This window comes from Acanthaster planci, linkage group LG06, assembly GCF_054643075.1.
Source record: "Acanthaster planci isolate LZ-2023a linkage group LG06, COTS_SCS, whole genome shotgun sequence".
Lineage (NCBI taxonomy): Eukaryota > Metazoa > Echinodermata > Asteroidea > Valvatida > Acanthasteridae > Acanthaster > Acanthaster planci.
The window spans coordinates 16119612-16141230 of NC_141782.1; the positions used below are offsets into that span (position 1 = coordinate 16119612).

At 40.1% G+C, this 21619-nt stretch overlaps 1 protein-coding gene across 8 annotated transcripts in view; it reads left to right on the plus strand.

The window, feature by feature from the left end:
• The first annotated feature begins 6637 nt into the window (after nucleotides 1-6637).
• Nucleotides 6638-21619, plus strand: part of LOC110982962 (CMP-N-acetylneuraminate-beta-1,4-galactoside alpha-2,3-sialyltransferase-like) — a 41939-nt gene continuing 26957 nt past the window's right edge. For 3 of the 8 annotated variants that reach the window (XR_015425641.1, XM_087138051.1, XM_087138053.1), the window contains exons 1-3: nucleotides 6638-6772; nucleotides 11116-11214; nucleotides 18940-18993. Coding sequence is in view for 7 of the 8 variants with exons in the window: in XM_087138051.1 (XP_086994177.1) it covers nucleotides 6640-6772; nucleotides 11116-11214; nucleotides 18940-18993 (286 nt within the window). In the remaining variant the exon portion in view is untranslated. Of the gene's footprint in view, nucleotides 6773-11115; nucleotides 11215-18181; nucleotides 18425-18939; nucleotides 18994-21619 lie in introns of those variants that run through there. The other 5 variants (XM_087138052.1, XM_087138055.1, XM_087138054.1 and 2 more) reach the window with 3 other exon arrangements.

Consider the following 21619-nt stretch of genomic DNA (forward strand, 5'->3'; position numbering starts at 1 on the left):
TTACAGTAATCTTTATCTCGGTATACTTTTTTATTTGGACTCCCTGTAAAAACAGGCGTATATTTTTGAACATATTTTTCTACAGCTTCTTGTACAAGTTTGTAAGCAGCTTGGAGGTGATCTTTGACGACTGATTCCTTAAATTTGATACAGCTGTGTGGCCTACAAGAATGAAAACATTTTGGACAACTTGGATAGGGCATAGGGATGCCAACAAGTATGTCTTCAGTGATACATGTAGTTCCTTATGTACATGATTTCACAATGGTCTCAAAACAGTCAATCAATTAGGTCGACCTGTGAGGCAACAGCCCTTAAAGACATCTTGAGTGTGTTATTGCCTTAAGGGAACTGAACTGAGAATTTCTGCCACGGATTGACCTTGACGTGTGTGCGTGTGCAGGTTGAGCAATGACGGCCTTAACATGTACCACAACCACTTTTACTGTAATCGGTAAAATCATCATCATTTTCCTTGCATGATTTGTTTTTTACACCGTACCATTACTACCACAACTTCCGTCCCGATAGTGAGAGGGTGTATACCAGTACGTGTATGTACATGTACATGTACACATGCTCTTGAACACCGAAGTTTGTTGCGCAAAGGTCGGACTTGCTCATGTGTACCAGTTGTTTTCATGATGTGCATACATGCACTGGTACATGTACGTACTGTATTTCACCCTTTCCTGCCACCTTGTGCAGTAAAAAGTGGTCCCATATTGTGTAATGGGAATTACTTCATTGCATACAGTTCTGTGAAATGTAGGCTATTTGTAACATATGCACATTGTACATGTGCACATTTATTTAGTGTAGACTGTACGGAGTACAGGTCTCATTATGCCCTTGCACAGAAGAAATAGCGGGCTTGGACACTTTCCTGACTCATTTTTCTCCTTCACCTTTTTTTCCTGCTTCCCAGTGAATGTCTCTACTTCTCAGCACTCTGCAGATGACAGATGATTCATGGGCAGCAAGTCTTAAGTTCACCGCTGAAAACATGCTATTATAAAGGTAACCATAATTGAGAAGTTTTTTGCGGGGAGGGGGAGAGGTACATGTACATGTAGGGGACCCCCGACTTGGACTGTTTGACCCCAGGGGTTATAACAATATTGGTCTAGCATGGTTGGTAGATTTATGTAGACAGGAACTGCTGTTTGTTATTAAATTTCCCCCATCAGAACCAAAATCTTTGATAGCAAGTAAAAAAATGCTGGCTAGGAATTCTAAATGTAGAACCCTGAACCTCAGCCATTTTTTTTCTAGGAAGCAATTTGGTATATTCCGGTATGCCATTATCAATCTTAACCTTGTTTAATCCGGAATGAATTTCCCCTGAAAGCTTTGGAACTGGAAGGTGCCACTCATGTACAGTGTTCATGTATTTCCCCCTCCTTATTCAGATTAATACATTTTTATTCCCAATCTACTAGTAACTGGACAGTGGGTTTTATTATCACAGATTTATTCCCAATTTATGTTGTTACACTTACAGGATCCGTACTTTAACCCTAACAGTCCCAAATCCTCCAATTTCAATACGATTTTACATACACCCCTGGGGGTTAGGGTTAATTTAAAGAGCATATTCTGTTTGCAGTTTTGTTTGCCCAAAATGAATGGTCTGTCTGCTCAGAAAAATTGGTGTCAAATAACAGTAGCACAAGGCTTGCAACGTTCTTATTTGAACTACTGTAGGTGTTCCCACAGTGGAACATTCCACCATTCCATTGAGAACATGTCTTTCTGGTTGAACAGTCGAGTGGAATGGTACATGTAGAGAACTCTGCGTTCCCCAAGACTTTCCCACAGCTCAGGGTGATGAATGTACATGTACATGTACATAGTGTACCTTGGCTCACTGCGAATTTCTGCCCGGTTCAGGAACATGTTACGACCTTTCCGATAATACATGTATGCATCAGTTGAGGATGGGTTTTGCTTAGTGTTAGTAGATGATACTTGTATCTGTTGCGATTAGATATAGCTTGGTTACAAATTACAGTGGAATTTACCAGTAGATGTTTTTTAGGTCGCAGTGTTGACAAATCTGTTAATGTACGCATACTTACATGTAAGTTGTCCTTATGGTAAACTTTCAGAAAGAATGTTGCATGCAAACACTTGTTAGGCCCTAGTCACTATTTACAGGCCCTGTTTCAAGTACCCAAGATCAAAAATCTTTAATACTCAATACTTTGTTTGACAGATTGTCCTGGATATGATAGAGGAAGAGAATTGTTGGAGGATTTGGGGGAGAAAATGCCGACAAGAACAACAGCGCACACCACCAAAGCTTTTCAACTCATTAAAATCCTAGCACCTTATGGAAGTTTGTGTCTATGTACAAAAGAAGACTTAAAAAAGCAACAAACATGTACCATTTATGATGTAAATTCTGTCAGAAAGTCATACTCACAACTTTACAAGGCGTGTACATGTACGTGTACAATCTATAGCACTCAGTACATGTTTGTGCTTTCTACTCTGTGAATAAACTTGCATGTATTCCTGACTGTAAATATGACATACATGTATATTCAGCTTTGAATGTTCCTGACTGTAAATATGACATACATGTATATCCAGCTTTCTACTCTGTGAACAAACTTGCATGTATTCCTGACTGTAAATATGACATACATGTATATTCAGCTTTGAATGTTCCTGACTGTAAATATGACATACATGTACATGTATATCCAGCTTTCTACTCTGTGAACAAACTTGCATGTATTCCTGACTGTAAATATGACATACATGTATATTCAGCTTTGAATGTTCCTGACTGTAAATATGACATACATGTACATGTATGTTCAGCTTTGAATATTCCTGACTGTAAATATGACATACATGTATATTCAGCATTGAATGTTCCTGACTGTAAACATGACATACATGTATATTCAGCTTTGAATGTTCCTGACTGTAAATATGACATACATGTATGTTCAGCTTTGAATATTCCTGACTGTAAATATGACATACATGTATATTCAGCTTTGAATGTTCCTTAGGGAATATGGCAATCCTACAGACGGGCAGACCAAAGAAATACTGTATTCCCAAGGGAATTCGCACATTGGAACAGGAACGTTCCTATGGACTGCAAACATTCATGACTTTTGAGATATTCACCGAGGATGGTACAAAAATATAGCTTCAGATAATAGGGGACAGCATACCGGTAGAATCCACTATTGGACAGTGTAGCATTCTGTTGCTTTAAGTGCATAATTATATTTTTGTTTTGCAGTACGGTATGTGGAGTTTTGTTGCATTTACTTGGGCTGCATATCTGGTGTTTTTATCCTATTACAGAAACAATAAATAAATAGGACTAATTTTAGTAGTGGCCACATCTCCATTTTCCGTGGATGATTACAGCAGGTGTGAATAATGGCACACCTGACAGAAACAACAAAAGACAGTAAAATATCCCTACATGTACATGTACATAAATCTTTCATTTGCCAGCACAAGGGTTGGCAGGCCTTTGGACCATAGTGAATTATCCGCTTTGCCATCCCTTGCCCATGCTGCCAAAGGTTTATCTTTTGTTTTATCATTTGCATGTTCCTACATGTACATGTATGTTTTCTGGCTTTTCTTCCTTATTGTTACATGTACTGTACATGTATGTGCCCCCTAGTACCAATACATACTGGTACATTTGTGTATTGACTGGTAAATGATAATAATATGAAAACAATGTGAACACTACAGTCAGAATGACACACATACATGTACCAGAACTTGTACCATACTGGTACGCTGTACCATTAAAAACTAAGAAATAAAACTTGAACGACATGCACATGTAAACATATCGGTACAGTACATACAAAGTGTTCATGTACCGGTACAGTACATGTGCACGTACATGTGCAGTATGTGACTGATGCATGGAAGGAGGAAAATAACTTGCCACTCCAATTAATTCCAAGCAGGATGTTTTTCACAGGAGGAGAAAAGCCTGATGGAGGAAAGGGACGCAGATTTAAATGTGTGTGTGTGTAAGCCTGCATATTGCTCATCAGTATTGTACATGTAGGCCAACACCCAGTCATACAGGTGCAGTAAATGTGCCCTGCATTATACCGCTAGATTCATTAGTCATTACAACTCTTGTGTACATGTGCTAAGTTCATCGTGTCCATGTACCAAAACAGTGCTGTATACGCACATTGTGTGCTCTTTGAAGAGGTAACTGCTTTATGCAGTTTGGCCTGGATTGTGAGTTAATTTTGTATTGCATTGTACTGTACCGGTACATGTACCGGTACGGTAAGTCTGGTTAGGCCGTACATTTTCCAGATAATAGGGGTAATTTACATAACACAAAAGTTAAAATAATACATGTAAAGGTGAGGATTTGACATTCATTTCTACATGTTCAATGTGCATACATGTATGTATGTACATTTTGATTAAAAAAAAAGCAGCCCAGCAAAGTTAGATTATTTGGTATTCTGCAAATATTGTGTTGCAATCTCATATTTTCAATTTTTTAAAGTCAGATGTGGCAAGTCTTGATTAATGAAGACATTCCTTTTGGTAATATTTTTACTGGTACATTGCAACAGCTTTTGCTACGTGTAGCTCCATTAATCAAATCACCAGTCCCACAACTTGGACAATGTTGAGGAGGTTTCAGAAAAATGGGAAACGAAGTTGAGGCTAGACATACAGTAAAAATAGCCAAACTTGTTTGACATATTTTACATGTATGAACAGTGTACGTGTGTACATGTACAGGGTGCAGTCATTGCTCATTGGGGTATGTTCTTCTTCCCACATTATCCTCTCTGGTGAGGATGAAATGGAGTAAAGCAATGGTATTTTACTGTTCACAGTGTTTTTCTGACATGCATACATGTATTTCAGAGAAAATAAAGTTATTCTCTCCTTAGGGCCGACATGTACATGTACCATGTACATGTACAGTACATGTACATGTATGTACATGGACACCAGTACATGACCAAAGTAGTACCAGTACGCATGTTGTATTAGTGGGAGCAGCACCGGATCATAAACTGTGTTGATATTATCTATTTTGGTTGCGTAGTTGCATTTCACAGTTTATAAAAGCGTCGATTTGATGCAAGGCAATGTGTCATTTGGGCCGGAGGTGGTGCATAAGCGTTATTGCTGGGGGCAGTGTTTGCTCCTGTTTCCTTCCCATAATGCCTTTCTACCATTGTGCAAAATCACTCATGCGGGATCAGCAATAAGGCTTGCTTCTTCAGTGAATTAGGGCAGATGGCTAATTGATAAAAATGTTTACACCAGGCCTCACCAAAGGAGCTGGATAAGAGTGAAAAGACCAAGGTGACTAGGCATGTCAGAAGCCCTTGTAAGTTGCCAAATGGTGATGCAGTAGCAAACTGGAAGAGGTTGCAGGATCATGGCAGCATACCGTCAGTCATTGGCCTCAGGTTGCTTTCACCATGGCTCACAAAAGGTGCCAGACTGTCTGAGAAAGTTGTCTCTACAGGGTTGATCATCTACATCTGTTGTACATATTTTACACCCCAAAATGCCTGTGTATTATGTAAGGCGTGAATATGTACACATTCATACATGTACATACTCGGTACATTTACGTGCCTACATGTAAGTATGTGTGCTTTTCATATCGTGAGCGCAGTTCATGGCCATTGTGATCATACATGTAAATTGCATGCAGCAAAACTGAATTACTTTAAATACCTCAGACAGTCTCCCTATTCAACAACGTGCAACGTGACCGTGTATTGACATTTGATAATGCCTGCTGAGAAGTGATAATGCCTGCTGCATAAATTACATGCTGGCACCTGGATACGAGACAGTTTAATCAATTCTGATTGGTCAAGAGTCTGTGTGCATGCGGCTGGCCACGCGCTCACCAATTGGACAATTTGCACAAGGACTTTTCCATAATGTGGACGGGGGTGTTCAGGAAAATGAAAGTAAAATTCTAGAGCAAAATCACTGGAAATCCATCATATATTGACTTCTGTTGACTCTCTGACTAAACAGGTATTTATGAATGGGAATTATATGTGCTTGGCCGGTCTTAAACTATCGTTTAGGACCGGCTCGGGAGACTGAACGCTGATAATGCCCTCGTCTGCCGTCTCAGAAATTAGTCACCTCCATTCTGCTTGCCAAGTACATGTACCTTTTTTTTCCCCTTATTTATACATGCACTGTTAGTGTGGGCTTTCAAAATGCTAGTATTAGTCCTGTACTTGTTCTGGAATACAATATGAAAAACAAGGAACACAAGCTGTTGCGTTCACATACGTGTCCAACAAGTGGTAAAATCCTCACTTCTGTGGTATCAGCCAATCAACATTTGAGTTGACATGAAAGCAACGGTTGCTGGGTTCATGGTAGTGACGTCTGTTGGGAAGTCAAGTTCAACAGAAACAGTTGAACTGATGTGGACTGCGATGGGTGTTGATCACTTGCTGTTTCAGCAGTTTGAACTGAACTAAAATCTCTCAAAAAAATTTTCTTTCTGATTTCTGACTTTCTTGAATTTCTGTCACTTGTCTCTCTGCAGGATTGCTGCACCAAAATTGAACAGTCACTCTGAACCGGTACTCCCTGACAGTACTGCAGCCAGCTGCTACTATGGGCATGACCATAAGACTCAACATCAGAGCACTGGTGTACATCCTGGTGATCGCCATGGTGCTCCTGATGTTGGACTTGCTGTTCATGATGTCCCTGGGCCGCCACAAGGCCACCATTGTCAAAAGCTCAAGTAAGTATACAGCAACACATGTCAACGAAAGATGCAGTGGTTTTCCTGTCTGTGTACATCTACATTACATTTCTATAATGTCATATTTTGGAAGTCTGATGATCATTTTGTATTCGATGACATTACCACGGTAACTGTCCATTGTTGCTGGCTTGCCATTTTTATGACAATGTACAGTTACTGTATGAAGGCCTTGAGGATGGAGTGCTCATGCATTGAGGACAGGAACAAAACTTTTGTCTTTGAGAGTCACTTTTCTGTTAGAGTCCTATTATGTACCGGTACATTTTATGCTTAGTTTATAGGGCAATACTCATTTAAGATGAGGGAAAACATAACCCCTTGTCTTCCAAACTTTTCAGGTGTACATTTACATATTTGTACAAAGCACAAATGCATACCGGTTCAACTTGCTCTTGCAAATGTACCCTAAGGTACCTTGAGCTTTTCAACTCACTTTTTCGTGATGTGTGGATACTACAGAATATACCTGCACATTTAACGACGTTCTGCAAAGGTAGGTCAAATATTTATGGCTGTTTTCAGTCCTACTGAAATTGGAAAAGATGAAATTGATATGGTTCTCTTTATCCCATGAAAGTCCCGAGTTTGGAAGGTGAGGGTAGAGGACATAACGAAGAGGATTTTGACATGCACGTACTGTTCATGCGCCATCAGCTGCTGCCCAATCAATATACTTTACATACTGGTACTTTGAAAGGCGCTTCTTGAAGACCGGTGAAATAAGATCTGTTTAGCAGGTTGGCGATGGACAAAGCCTTCTCCGAAGACCTTGAAGAGCCTGTAATATCAGGGAGCTTTTCTTGAACTTGAGAGTTGGCAGTTACAGTGCAAGTCCGCCAAAGCATTGAGTAATAAACATGTATATGTACAGTCATTTGCAAAAATTTAGGACCACCCATACAAAATGTATTAACCTGAAGAAAAACCAAACTTAAACTGATCAATCATGGCAACTTACATGATGTTTATGTTCAATGTGTAACCTTGTTATCAAATAGCTATTTGACTACATTTCCATGATTTGAAATGTTAACAGTCTAATATTTAGTGTGCCCTCCTTCGTTTCTAATTAATGTAGACCTGATTTTTTACCCATGCTGCTAATAAGCCTGGTTTCCATATGGTCCTTTGTAACGCAGACAGTCTGCAAGATGTAAAAACGCAGACACGAATGAAGAGACGATGCATGACGTTAATCCACTCGAAAATTGAAACAAAATGGCATTTGAAACTCTGTGATATTTTGCGGCAAATACCCTTTTAGATTAATTGTACTGCCGTATGATGCCAAACCTGTACTAGGTTTCATGCATTTCGTTGATGGTCAGCAACTTAGTTGATCGTGAGGGTGTAATATTTAAGCATTAAGAAGAAAACGAGCGAAATTTGTGGAACTAAGCGAAAGAGACATCGTTTCGTGCCAGTCCTACCAGCATGCATTTTTGTATGGGGATACCACGGCTACTCGACGCAGACAGTCGGCTAAATTGAACCTGGCTCAACTTTGCCAGTCGTTCAAGTTCTGGTTTGCATTTGTCTGCGTTGTCGACGACACCTTCATTTGGCATGTTTCCATATGTGCGCATTGCAGTTTGCATTATGATCGTGTTGCTCTGTGCATTTCTTACGTCAATATGGAAACCAGGCTTTACAGACAAAATGTTTTTTAAGACCTGCCTTTGCAAAAAATTTCATTCAGATGGAACTGTTATTCTACACTGTTATGCACCACTGTAAAAACATGTTCAATGAGACAATGTACATCAAATGCAGGCCCAGTGACAGAAATACCATTAAAATTCCAGGTGGTCAAACTTTTGCAAATGACTGTAAAGCCTTTCCATTTAAAAAAAAAAATCCCTTTTTTGGCATGCTTCAGTTAACATAAGTAGATGTGTATACCAGGTACGTGAACATGTGCACACATAATAGTTTTGCTAATTGTTCAAGGTCGTACACTGGAATGCCAGTGAGCATTTGTGGTGGAAACGAGATGTCTGATGGATTATTTTGTTATTCAGTGATCTTTTGTGAGCAAATACGCAGTGGCCTTTTTCGAGCTGTGAAAAGGTCTTTATTTCCTCTCTTCCTGTAAAACAAATTAATATATTCTTAATGTAGGTGTGTATGCACGGTACCTTGGCTGACTCCTTTTGTGTTACCAGAATTACGTAGTCCAACAGCACAATCCCCAAAAGAAGCATGTCCAATGTCATTTAGGAAAAACAGTACGCACGCCCGAGGTTTGCCCTAGCAGCATGGCCATACATGTATGCTTCATCCCACACAGGCTTTTTTCTCACATGACCTTGCCTCATTAAAATACCAAACTTGCTCATTGTTGTACGACATACTGTACCCATTACATGTATGTCTCTCTTCCTAACTTTTGGAAAAGCCATCTGGCTTGTACGTGTACAACTTCAGAGAGCCATTTGCATCTTTGCCAAGTGTTTCTGGTTATGGTCACTTGGTGAGAAATTGCTGCAATTTATTTTCAAATGAGAGGAAGTATGACTTTATGATTTCCCTTAAAACAGCTGGCATGTTACGGGACAGTACTGTAAATACCGGTACAGTGCAATTTGCATTCAGAGGATTTTTGTCGGTTGTGCCTTGACCTTAAACTTGAAAACATTTCCTTTCACAGAATAGCTTTGTGACTTTGCCAAGATGCCCTGAACAGAGCAGCATCGTTTTTCAAAAATAACCATACCGGGTACAGGAATGACCTAGTTCTCAGTGTACATGTACATGCACAGTAAAGAGAAATTGAGCAGTTTTAAAGGTTATTGTCGGCCATGATGTTTTCCCAATATTTTAAAACCGGTAGGTTGTCAGATTTTTTTTCTCCTTTTGTTTCCTGTCATTTCCTTCATTGTCAACATTCTGCACTGTACATATAGTCACCATACTTTCAGTATCCTGCAGATAACTCGTTAGTTTTCCTTCAGAGTTGAATAATCTTGGCTGTAGTGCCTTCAACCAGCCAACAGGCGCTTTGCCTGGTGTACTGTGAACACGCCATTATGAGCAACTGAAGCAGTTTGGTGGATTTATAGCAGGGAAAGGGCTCAACATCCCCATCGTTGCACATTTTAATTTACAGTGTATGTTGTTCCTTGGAATTGGGTCATTCCATGAGGTTGGGGCGCATTTTGTGACGGTGTCCTTGTTACATGTACATGGGTAACTTTTACCACCTGTCATGACCTGTAGGGTACATGTAGGTAATTTCCTCTTTAAAAATAACACACACCTCTGTATTTAGCCCTGCAAGATGTATAATTTGGAATCCACATGCCAGGAAATAGCTGTTCATTTTTACGGAACCCACGTACATGTAACAATGGACACTGTCATAAATTGTGTCCCAACCTCACGGAAAGACCCAATTATCACGCGAAATTCATGCACACTACTTTTTGTGTGAAATACTCGTAGAAATAGATGCTGTGAGGTCCCTCCCCCACTTTTTTTCAGAAATCTTTTTTCCTCCTGCTTTATTGTAGACATTGTTCGTACATGTATACCAGTACCATGCAGATACATTCCGTTCTCTGTGAAAAATAATTAAAAGGTTATACACATGTACATGTAGGTTGGATTCAGTTGGCTACAGTGAGTTGCATTGGTTTACATGTAACCTCGTCCCCAAGGTCTTGCCTGTGTAACACAGGACACATGACCAACCCCAGGTCAAGGAAACCCCATGTCAGGTACAGGTAATTGAATGCACCCTTTATACCGGTACATACTGTATTTTTACTGCTACCTATTACATGTAATTCTAATTGTCTTTGTTGCACCAGGGGAAAGATTTCAATGACCGCACAATGTACATATACATGTACATGCAGTTGAAATCAAAGCTGGCATAAACCTTATGGTTTAGTACTGCATTGAAAGTCACATGTGCGGACCAGTCCAGCGAATTTTCGACAGAGTCTCCCGATGGCCCCCTTACATGTAAATAGCGGTATATAGCGGAGAGCTTCGTGTTGGGCTTTGTACATGTAGGAGCAACAGAAGCTCTGCACAATACCGGTAATTGTCACAGTGCTTACTGACATTGGTTGGAGGCCCTGAAAGGACCAATGGTAACGGTAGCATTTACCATTGTCACCACATTCACGTGTGGATTCTTGTTTGATTTGGCACGGTTGGAGCCAGAAGAGAAAGTTCAGTTGCACTTCTGCATTGGTGTGAATTGCAAATTAACCTCGTGTTTTGATTCCAAACTGATTACATGTATTTGTGTAGTGTACCCTTCCAACAATGTCTGATGTCTTGCTCCACGTACCTGTACATGCACACAGTTGACATGGACGAAGCGTGGCTTCGCTTTGACCAACAGAACTTGGGTCTGACCAATTCGGCGCAGGGAGTCCTTCAGTGCCAGCGTATTCTATTAACAGGTGATTGCGGTACTCGACCTTCACGTGTATAATGAGCAATGAATGTGATTGTTTAGAGTTGCAGTGCGTGTAGAAAAATTTACTTTAACTTGTACCATTCCAGTGTTGATAGTGGAAATTAGCGGTTGAAATGGTGTGTCATTAGACCTGACTCAAGTCGGAATCTCTGTGATGTCTTCGTTTTTGCTTTGGATACGTACATGTCGAGGACCAGCGCGCCGTTACTTGCTTTGCGCCCTCTTGTGTCCACTTATTACATGAAATCAGTTCAGAAATCCCGACTTGACGAATCTGCCAACTGTTTGTACACAGCGAATGACTCATCTACCAAAAGTGGTAGCAGCCAATCACATTGCTGGACTTGTTTTTACATCGTTCATACCTGCATTATAATGAACGAGTCTACAAGTCTGACTATTTTGATTGGTGGAAATTCCATATACATTATGCAAGATCATGTCGTTCATATGCAATTAAGAATAACTACATATCACTGACGGGGGGAGGTTCAATTGGCATATCCGTCAAGTCAGACTTTCTGACTGGTGACGTGAGATCTACGTTGTACAATAAAGGCTATCAAATGAGGGCGCCTTATAAGGGTTATGTGAGCTGCCGGATGGAGCGGGACGACCGTGTGGTGCGTACCAGCCGAAGGGATGGCTTACTAGGGAAGAGCAACGTAAGTTCGACTCAATTTAAGTCTACCGTAGTGTGTCATGGGCTCTTGCATGGGCCACTCCCCCCCACACTTTCTTCTGATGCAATCATTTGCTGGAAGATTTCATTTTTACGAAGGAAGCGACAGATGACTTATAACTCTGACTCTGGACCAATCTTCACCATGTCTTTTTATAAACAAGTGCATTGACGTTGGGCCACTTTTTCTTCATTTTTTTATGAGCCTTTTTGTCGGGGAAATGCAGAAATTGTATGCTGGAGTTACAACATGTGCAAAGCAATGAACTGATATAGATGCATTTTTTTAGTCGTACACTTACCATATGTTCATATCCTTAGTACACTTGAAGCTTGTACATGTACAATGTGCAGACTGTACCAGTATACAATTGTATTGAGATTTAGCAATTTGAATTACAAAAAGTTCAGTGCGATTATTAGGCCGGCCTCCATTTGTTCTGATTGCCAAATTCATGGAAAGGTACATGTAGGACATGCATGCGGCACAGCCGTCGCTGAACATTTGCCTACATGCACGTGTGTGTGCAGTGGTGCATTGGCAATCAAAAGCAGTAGCTAATGGAGGGGATGGCATAGTGACGAATGGATGGCAAATCATGCATCAACCACTCAAGATGGAATGGTTGATCAGTTTGGATGCTGTACAAGAAAATTATTGTCTATTGTCTGGCATCTGAAAGGGTCCATGCAATGCATTTCCCCCCAAACAGTCCTTGTGTTTTGGGCACGTTTGTGTCTCTTAAACCTTATTGTCAGTGTTTGTTTCACTGTTTTGAGGGGTATTTTGGTGCCTTTTTGATGTTTTATGCTAATGAGATTCCATATTCATGAGCAAGGCTTGATTTCATCCTCAGAAGAAAAACTCAATGTAACAGTGCTTTGTGCCCTCCAAAGCTAGAATTTTTCATACGTTTTGGCCTACTAGTAAATTCTCTGTTCTCTTCAGTGATTCGCTGTTGAGTGTGTACATGGCAATATCTCTTTCTCAAAATGTTTTCAGTTTGCAAGTTTTGGTCTCACAATTTTTAACAGAGAAACCTACAAAATGAACAGTGTCTTCCCATGGTCTTCCCTGATTTATATTACAGTGACAGCACCCTCAATTTTCAGGAAAAGCATGAAGACTTTTGAATATTTAAAAACTGTTCAGTGTCGGAAATTGTTCACTCTCACTGCTCAGTACAAACAACTTGAAAGGGATTTCAAATAGTTTTCATACAAAGAAGAGTATGAAGTAGCACAAAAAGCATGTACTATCTTTCATCTTGACATCTAATTCTGTCATGGGTGACATCTGAACAGTGTCTCCCCCGTCATGCTTGGCAGTACATGCTTGAAACAGTACATTAACTTTTACTAAAGAATGCCTTAGTACAGTGTGTCACTTTTTTTGTTGTTATTAATGGTTTATTAAGTAATCAGCATTTCCAGCCTGAAGATATTGCTGAATTATTGCTGATTTACAATTCAGACAATGTACAAAAAGACTGGTACTGTAGCCACATATCTCCTCTTTCCAATGATATGTTATTTATTCACACACAGTCATGGATGGCTGACTAATCATTCTTTTTGGACATTGTGTTTTATTTGAATACTTTTTATTACAGCATTTATACAAAAAAGTATTTCATGAGATCTCTTGAGCACTCTTTGTGATGAAATGGCACATTTTGTTTGTTAGGAACTTAACTGTCCAATGGTGGTCAGCATGTTGGCCAGTCTCAGCCAAATTCGTAAAAAAGACTTTGAAAACTGATGTTTTGGAGAGACAACATAAAATTACAAACAATGGGTAATGGAACAGCGTATCAAAATAAAGAGTTCATGACGGCAAAAGTAGATTTAATGTTAGAGATTTTTCGCTTTCGATTTCCTGGTCATGGTGATAAGTTGTGAATTGAAAACAAAACACTCAAAATATTGCTAGGATACCACTGGCCCCACTTGTTTGCTAAGCTGCAGGCGGTAATCAGGCATTTTTGGAAGGTTTACTTTTGTTTGTCTGAACAGGCGGCAATGCTTATCGAGCACTTTGAAGTGCCACAGTTCTGTGTCCTTCCTCCATTGTTAAACTCTGAAGTGGGCAATTTAAATGAAGTAAAATGAAATCATGATTATAAATCTTTCCCATCAAATACACTCACTGAATCCAAAAAGCTGATTCACATCGAAACAAGTCGACAGAATTGAACATAAAAATCTTGCCAACCCAGGTTTTGTGTAACACCCATTGTACATTCATACTTCTTTGATACTAGGAACTGGAAGGCTCACAGAAGGGAGATTTGCTGTTTAAAATGTGCAAAACCTGCAAACATTTCCAATTAGTACAAAAAATTCAAAACTTGAAACATTTTTGCCATGTACCCAAAAGATTAAATATGTTGTTTTAAATCAGTGATTTTTTCCAAACAAAAATCACTTGATTTAAATCGGTGATTAAAATCAAGGTGATTCAAATCTGTGATTTTTTCCAAATAAAACTCACTTGATTTAAATCGCGATTTAAATCAGTGATTATAATCAAGTTGATTTAAATCAGACAACCTTGATATTAATTATTAATAACTCTAGAAATCAATGTAGAGAAAAAAGCAAAGAAAGAAAGAAATACATTTGTACTCAGAAAGAAGAGTGTTAGGCAAAGGGACATAAAGTACCAAGGGACACTAGTTGCAGCAGAAACCAGAGTAAGTTAACATGAAGATTTGCTTGAGACTTGCATCACTGGCCATTGCCTTGTGATGGCTTCTCACCTTTAACTGCAGTTGCAGTAAAGCGCTAACTTTTCTGAGAATAGTAAGGTTCACTGCAGTGTGGAATCTTTTATTGCATGGCAAAATTCTGTATGGAACTCTCCATGTATACGAAAATACACAGTTGGTCACAAGAGACAATGCTTCCAGGTGCTATGGGCATGTACATGTACCGAAGTCAACTTGCAGGTGCTCAATGCCTATATGTACTACACTCTACGTGTACATGTCAGCAGTAGTATCCTAATTCAAGCTCCCAGACTCGCAACCATTCACCAGTGGCAAATCATGAGGCTTCAGTGGTACCGTAGCATACGAAATCCATCATATGACACAGACTATAGTACATGTACATGTATATTGTTACATGTAAATGTGCCGGCAGTGGCGCAATGAGGGCTAAATTGGGGGGGGGACACCTGGGATGCACGCAAGGGCACACCACATGAAAGTAAGCCTCAACTGCATTACAACGGATATTCAAAGATTTCAAATGGGGGGCACCCGGGTAAGGGGGGCACAGGCATCTGCGGGGGGGGCATCTGGGATGCACACAAGGGGACACCACATGAAAGTAAGCCTCAACTGCATTACAACGGATATTCAAAGATTTCGAATGGGGGGCACGCGGGTAAGGGGGGCACAGGCATCTGCGGGGGGGGGCATCTGGGATGCACACAAGGGGACATCACATGAAAGTAAGCTGCAGCTGTATTACAACAGATATTATTCAAAGATTTCAAATGTGGGGCACGCGGGTAAGGGGGGACACAGGCATCCGCTGGGGGGAGGACGTGCCTCCTGGGCTGGGCATGTTACCAGGTTCTTTCTTGAGAACATGTTTTTTAAGTTAACTCATGATATTTTCAAACATACGGTCAGACATTTTTATCTCTTCTCCTGTGGACGAATTCTGAATCTACATCAACCCTATTTTCACTCAAAATAAGTTGTACATACATAGTGTATTATTTTGTATTGTGAACTACCCAAATGATGTGATCGGATACACATGCAAAACGACAGTTAATGCTGGAAATTAACGTGTTTTGGAGGTGGGGGTTTATGTTGTTGACTTTTGGTTACAACAAATAGAGAGGATTTTGAGTCATGTGGTTTTTGACGGTCAGCGTTAAATTTACACAGGTGTATCCATGGAAGCGTGTGCGTCTTCAAAGTCTCTTGACGTTCTTGTGTACATGAAATTGCCTGTAGCAATACACACATTTGAAAAGTACATGCCTCCACAGACATGGTGGTTACCCTGAAATGCCTTTGCCCGTCTGGTTATGTCATATGAAAAATCTCTATATCACATGTTCCAGTAAACATGCAACTAAGACTCTCCACTATCGCCGCTGGAATGGTACCGTATTGCCGCAGTTATGTGCCTTGCTAAAGTGTACTGTTTTTTTGCATGTGACATAAGTTCGGTTTTTTGCACATGGGAATGTACCGGCATGTAGTTCTGCATGTGAAATAGGACGATGTGGCATTTGGCTTTCTAATTTTTACATTGCATGCGGACCTTTGATTCACTGTGAACCAGTTACACGAAGACAATTTGGGTGAAGCAAGATCATCAGCAATAAAGAGACCAGGCATTGTGTCAGTTCAATTGCGTTCAGCGTACATGCGCATGTAATAATTGGCCAGCATCCTTGCTAATGCATCGCACACTCTTGTGTACTGGTATAAACTTGTACATGTTAATGTATCTAGTGACCTTTTATAGTCTCTTTTTTGTCCTTGTCCAAAAATAGCAGAATTATGATCCACTTAAGGTGACTGCGTATTATATGGACTGCAGGTGGATAGGTGTTCACAAGACAATACAGAATTTTGTACTGGAAATTTATTATTCACTGTACCAGTACACACACACACAGAAGTGTATATTTGCTTGCAACTGGGGACCCCCTATTGTTCCTCTATTGTTTGTACTTTATGTTTTTTAGAAGACCACCCATATGTTCTGTACACAGTTGTCAATCGGGGACCCTCTGTCAATCGGGGACCTTATTGTCCTCTATTGTTCAGGGTCCCCAATTGCATGCAGAAACAAACTCACCATTTCTTGGCCCAAACAGACCCCTCTTTTCGAAACAATCTCTGGGGGGTATTTTTTGTGCACCTTGGCCTGGCAGGAGAATTTTCCTTGAATTGGGACACTGCACCCTTCTGGTGTAATGCATCTTACTTAGATATGTACGTGAACATGCCTATTCTGTAAAAGTCCATTGTTCCAAGGTAAAATTGCTTCAGTTTCCTGAATTCCAGACCGTATGCACTTACAGTAGGATCAAACCTACTTGGTAGAGTTCCTTTTATTTTCTGTGGTGCCAGTCAGTGTCCAGTACCAGGAAATGAAATTCGTGGTATGTGAATTCAATCAAAATTAAAGAGGCTTGTCTTGTTGATATATTTAGTTAACCTTATCTTTCTTTGCCATACAAGGAAACTGTTCTTACAGCAATGGCACCGATTTTAAGTTCAGGAACTTCAGCTGAATTCCTGGAAATTATATTCTTGTGGATTTGAACAAAATTGCAAAGGGTGCAGACGGGACTACGGAGTGAGGATTGCTTGGCAAAATATGACCTTTGGGCGACTCTTGCCCTTCCATTGAGGAGATATTTGTTTAGTTTTTGTGTTTTGGTTTATTTGGAAAGACTTTTTCTTGACTGTTGACAGAAAGGGTTGTCAAAAAGACGTTTTTGTTATTTTGTTTGTAACAAGTAATGAGGGAAAAATGTGAAGTTGAGGGTAACTTTAATAAGTACATGTAGTGTTTCCCAGAATAAAGACAAATTTGGTAACAGCTTCTTCGGGGCCAGATGGCATACTTGGAACTGGTGGTGGATTTACATGTACACCTGCACATGAATGTAATTGCTGTCAGCAATCCTGCCACACTCAAGAGTGTAGGAAAAACAAACAGGCTTGTTTCCTGCCTCCCGCAGCTGCACCTGTGATACACTAGACTTTGTTTCTAATTTTTCTTGGCTCTCATTCGGTCAGATTGCATTTCAATTCCTGCCTTTGCATGTATTTTGGGAATGAAGTACAAACCAAGACCGAGTTGTAAACATGACCTGAATTGGTTGACACTGGTTAAATAAATGGGCTTCACTGTCCTCATCTGGAGTTGCGTGTAAAATACTTTTCCTTTAATTGAATTTTTTTTTTGGTGGGAGAGAGAGTTGATGTTTTTTTTGGGGGGGTAGGGAGTCAAATATTGTTTTGGGGGGAGGTGTTCTCTTTGTATCTGCATGCACGAAAGGAGACACTTTGCACCGTCCCCCCCCAAAAAAAAAATTTCTAAGCACATGCACATTAAAGCAGAGGTAGGCCCACTGTACATGCAGGTAGAAATGTGTTCAGCATTTATTTGATGCACGTTGCATGGAACATGCTCATATACATATGTAAGGTACGTGTCCACTTACAACTCCATTGCCTCATGCCAGTACATGTACATGTAGGCCTACAGACGAGAGTACATGTACATGTACACATACATAATGGTAATAGTAGTCAGTTCTTGTATAGCGCATATCACGGAATACCTCTATGTGTTTATTCTCATTATCCCTGTACATTGGACTCACATCATCTGAACATTCCTGAAACCATCTCAGCTCCCTTTTCACCCTGGGGATCGTGCCATTGAGCAACTGTACTCGAAATGGAGTGTTCAGGATGTACAAATGTAAATCAGCCGATATCGGCCCAGGAGCAGTGTCCATGTAAGGTGACATTTCGACCCTAATTTTACACAACGTATCTTGTATCTGCTGCATTTGACACCACCGGAGACGTTGTCTGTTGACCTTTTTATGAATAGCACATGGCAACACATGTACATGTGTACTCGTGTTGTGCTCAGGTGGTCTTTATAAGGAATTCGCTCAGTTCAGATTTCCTAGTGTAGTTTAAAAGAAATTTCTTTTCTCGTTAGATATTTGTACATGTAAATGCAACCAATACTGCTGGTGTTCTGTTAAACCGTGACACAAGTGCGAAAAAACATAAGTCTACATGTACATCAAATTATCAAAAACTGCCTATGAAATAAGTTTGTTTGCAAGTGACAGTGACACAAGTGTTTTGTGCATGGCAGACAACTTGCTGTAAATGCATTTTGCATCCCTTGTGTTTTGGGGCATTAATTGCATGATTCATGTGTGCACTGTAGTCATTATGTATGGTATGCCATTTTCTCATCCTATGATGTTGTTGGCAATTGTTTCTCATGCTGTAGGGAATCATGACCAGTTATGTGCTGGAACCAAGCCAGAGGTGGACTCAGGACCAGGTGATGGAATCGCAAGAATTTTTCTGTTTTTTTTTTTTTTTTTGGTGTGAAAGTACATGTAGGTTTTGGTACTGCTGTAACTTGTACATGCACATGTATGTAGCTCAAGGAAAAGGTCAATGCATTTTGATGTCAGTTACAAACTCCACCGGTATATTACGCTTGTCCGTGAATTTTTTTTTTTCCACACACTGTCGGCTGCACCATGAAATGATGTATCATGTATCATTTACAATGTACATGCAGAGGTCTATATGTACTCTCTATAGTTGCCCCACCATGCACTGAGGTATTGGCTTTGCAAAGTCTGTCTGTGGTCTTCATACAGTGTAGTGTGCCCACAGTATCCTGTGCATCACTTCGTGGTTCGACCCACGGTATGTGGAAACCACAAGTCTCAAACTGGAAATGTTGTAATTGTCAATGAATGTGGACATTTCAAATGTGGAAATCTTGGTTTTTCCCACGAGTCAAATGTCCGCGATTTCCGCAATCTACATGACTTTGCACACATTTTCATATGTTGGTTTACATTTTTAGGTGTGTTATTTCGCACACGTTGGCATGCTACCTGCATTTGCATGCAGTCTCTGTGCGATTGATAAATTTGCACAGGTTCTTAGGCTAGAAAACAAGTAGAACGATAAGGGTGCCTGACTGAAAGAGTGACTTAAACTGAATATCAGCAGTACTAGGACCTACTCACCAGGAGTCTTGTGCCAAATGTGCTCATCGCACCACCATCGCATGAGTGTGATTTTTTGTTAGACCCCATGTGTGTCTGCAAATAGTTGCATGTGCATGGTAATCTTCCCATCCCGCCTTGCTTAAATGATCTGAACTCATGACACTGTTTGCCACATTAATTGAAATGGACAGGGCAAGGCTTGAAGATAATTACAAAATCAGCAACCTCAAAAAGAAGTGGAAAGGAAAAGCAGAACCCTGACTTCAGTTCAGTTTTTTGACCTTTGAGGAAGGGAACCGTACACTTGAATTGCAGTTATTCGTCTGACGATAACATGAGGAGAAATGTGTACCTCCCCTTTCTGAAATAATCAACCATACATCTACTACACACACTCATTAAAAACTATCTGCTTTTGAATTTACGGGCATCCATTTTGCCTTGTTTCCCAAATGGTACGTATGAACATCTTGTATTTGCAAGGATTCAATAACATGGACTAGCATGTTCACATTAGCTCAGTTCATATTTGCGTACAGAATTTCAGGCTCACAAAAAATCATATCACTCTGCTCTGTTTCTATTTGTTCTCATTCCTAATCAATTAGTGATTTTTGCTTGTGAACCTATACTTGATGTTTGCAAGTGTGTATGTGCATTTTGAACTCCATGCTGATTTTGCTCTCTGTGCTATATGAAAGGTTGCAGAAAATTTCCACTGGAAATGTGTAGAGTAGATAACCCATTTTACCACTCTGTTGGCCACGGTGGAAATTAGCTGCGTGTGGCTTTTTTGTATAGTCCTTGACAGCATTTGTGATATGTACATGTACGCTTAGAGTTACATGTATGTACTGTTTTTCTTTAATGTGTTTCTGTGCTAAGCATTTTCTTCAAAATGACAACATACATGTACCATAAGGAATAAATCTTCAAAGACTTTAATGTCATGACTTCATGTATCTTTATGAATAAGGTGTGATTCAAAATGTGGTTCGATTGAATTGAGGATGGCTGCAAGTGGTCCACTCTATTTATAAGGAAATTTTTCTTCAAGTAAAATCTTCCATGGAAGTAGGTTTAACCATCTTGGTGGGCTATATCCCCTGTTAATAGTGAATGTCACCATCTGCAGGATCCAATAATGTGGGAAATGCTCTTCCTTAGCCCATTAAGGACATGGTAAAGATCACTTGCCATGTTCAATGGAGAAAAAAAATGGGACCAGGCCTTTTTTGAGTATTCTCAAATGCCAGTGAGACTGTGTACATTGTCTTTATCACGCTATTCATGAACTCCATTCTTTTTGGTAGTTTTCCCACCAGCCAACTTGATACCATTGAGTGTACTCAATTTTGAGCAGGATACTGCTGTTTTAGATTCCCATTTTACTGACCTGAATTTGAGGTCCCAGTGTGTTCCAACTTACTTTACCATTTGGCGAGATGTGATCCTGTATTCAACATTGACTCATGAAGACGAGATAATAAATATTGACATTGTGCTTGGGCATTCTCCGAAGGCCTTTTTGATGGTAGGGGAGGAATTGTGGAATGTTTGATTTTTTTTCCTCTTTTTTGTCATGAAGCACTCCCCCCTCGTGGGACAACCTCCATTCCGTTTCACTGGCTCTGGCTGGGTTTAATTTTTGAGGGCACTTAATTTCCCTCTGGAGTGCAGACCTGCTGGATATGTGAGTGTGCAAATAAAGAGCTGGGAGTCTGGTCACATGTCCCTGCACTTCGTCAGATAATCGTCCTCGGATCTCGTATCATTAGTTGGTATTAGCTGGATGGCAGTGAAAAACAGATTAAATTTCTAATTAAGGAGTATGACTCTGTGGTTTGAAAGTGATATCTGAAAGCAAAACTGTAGAAGAGCTTTGAATGCCATTTTATACTATACCAGCTGTTCACCAGAAGTTAAAAACTTCGGTAT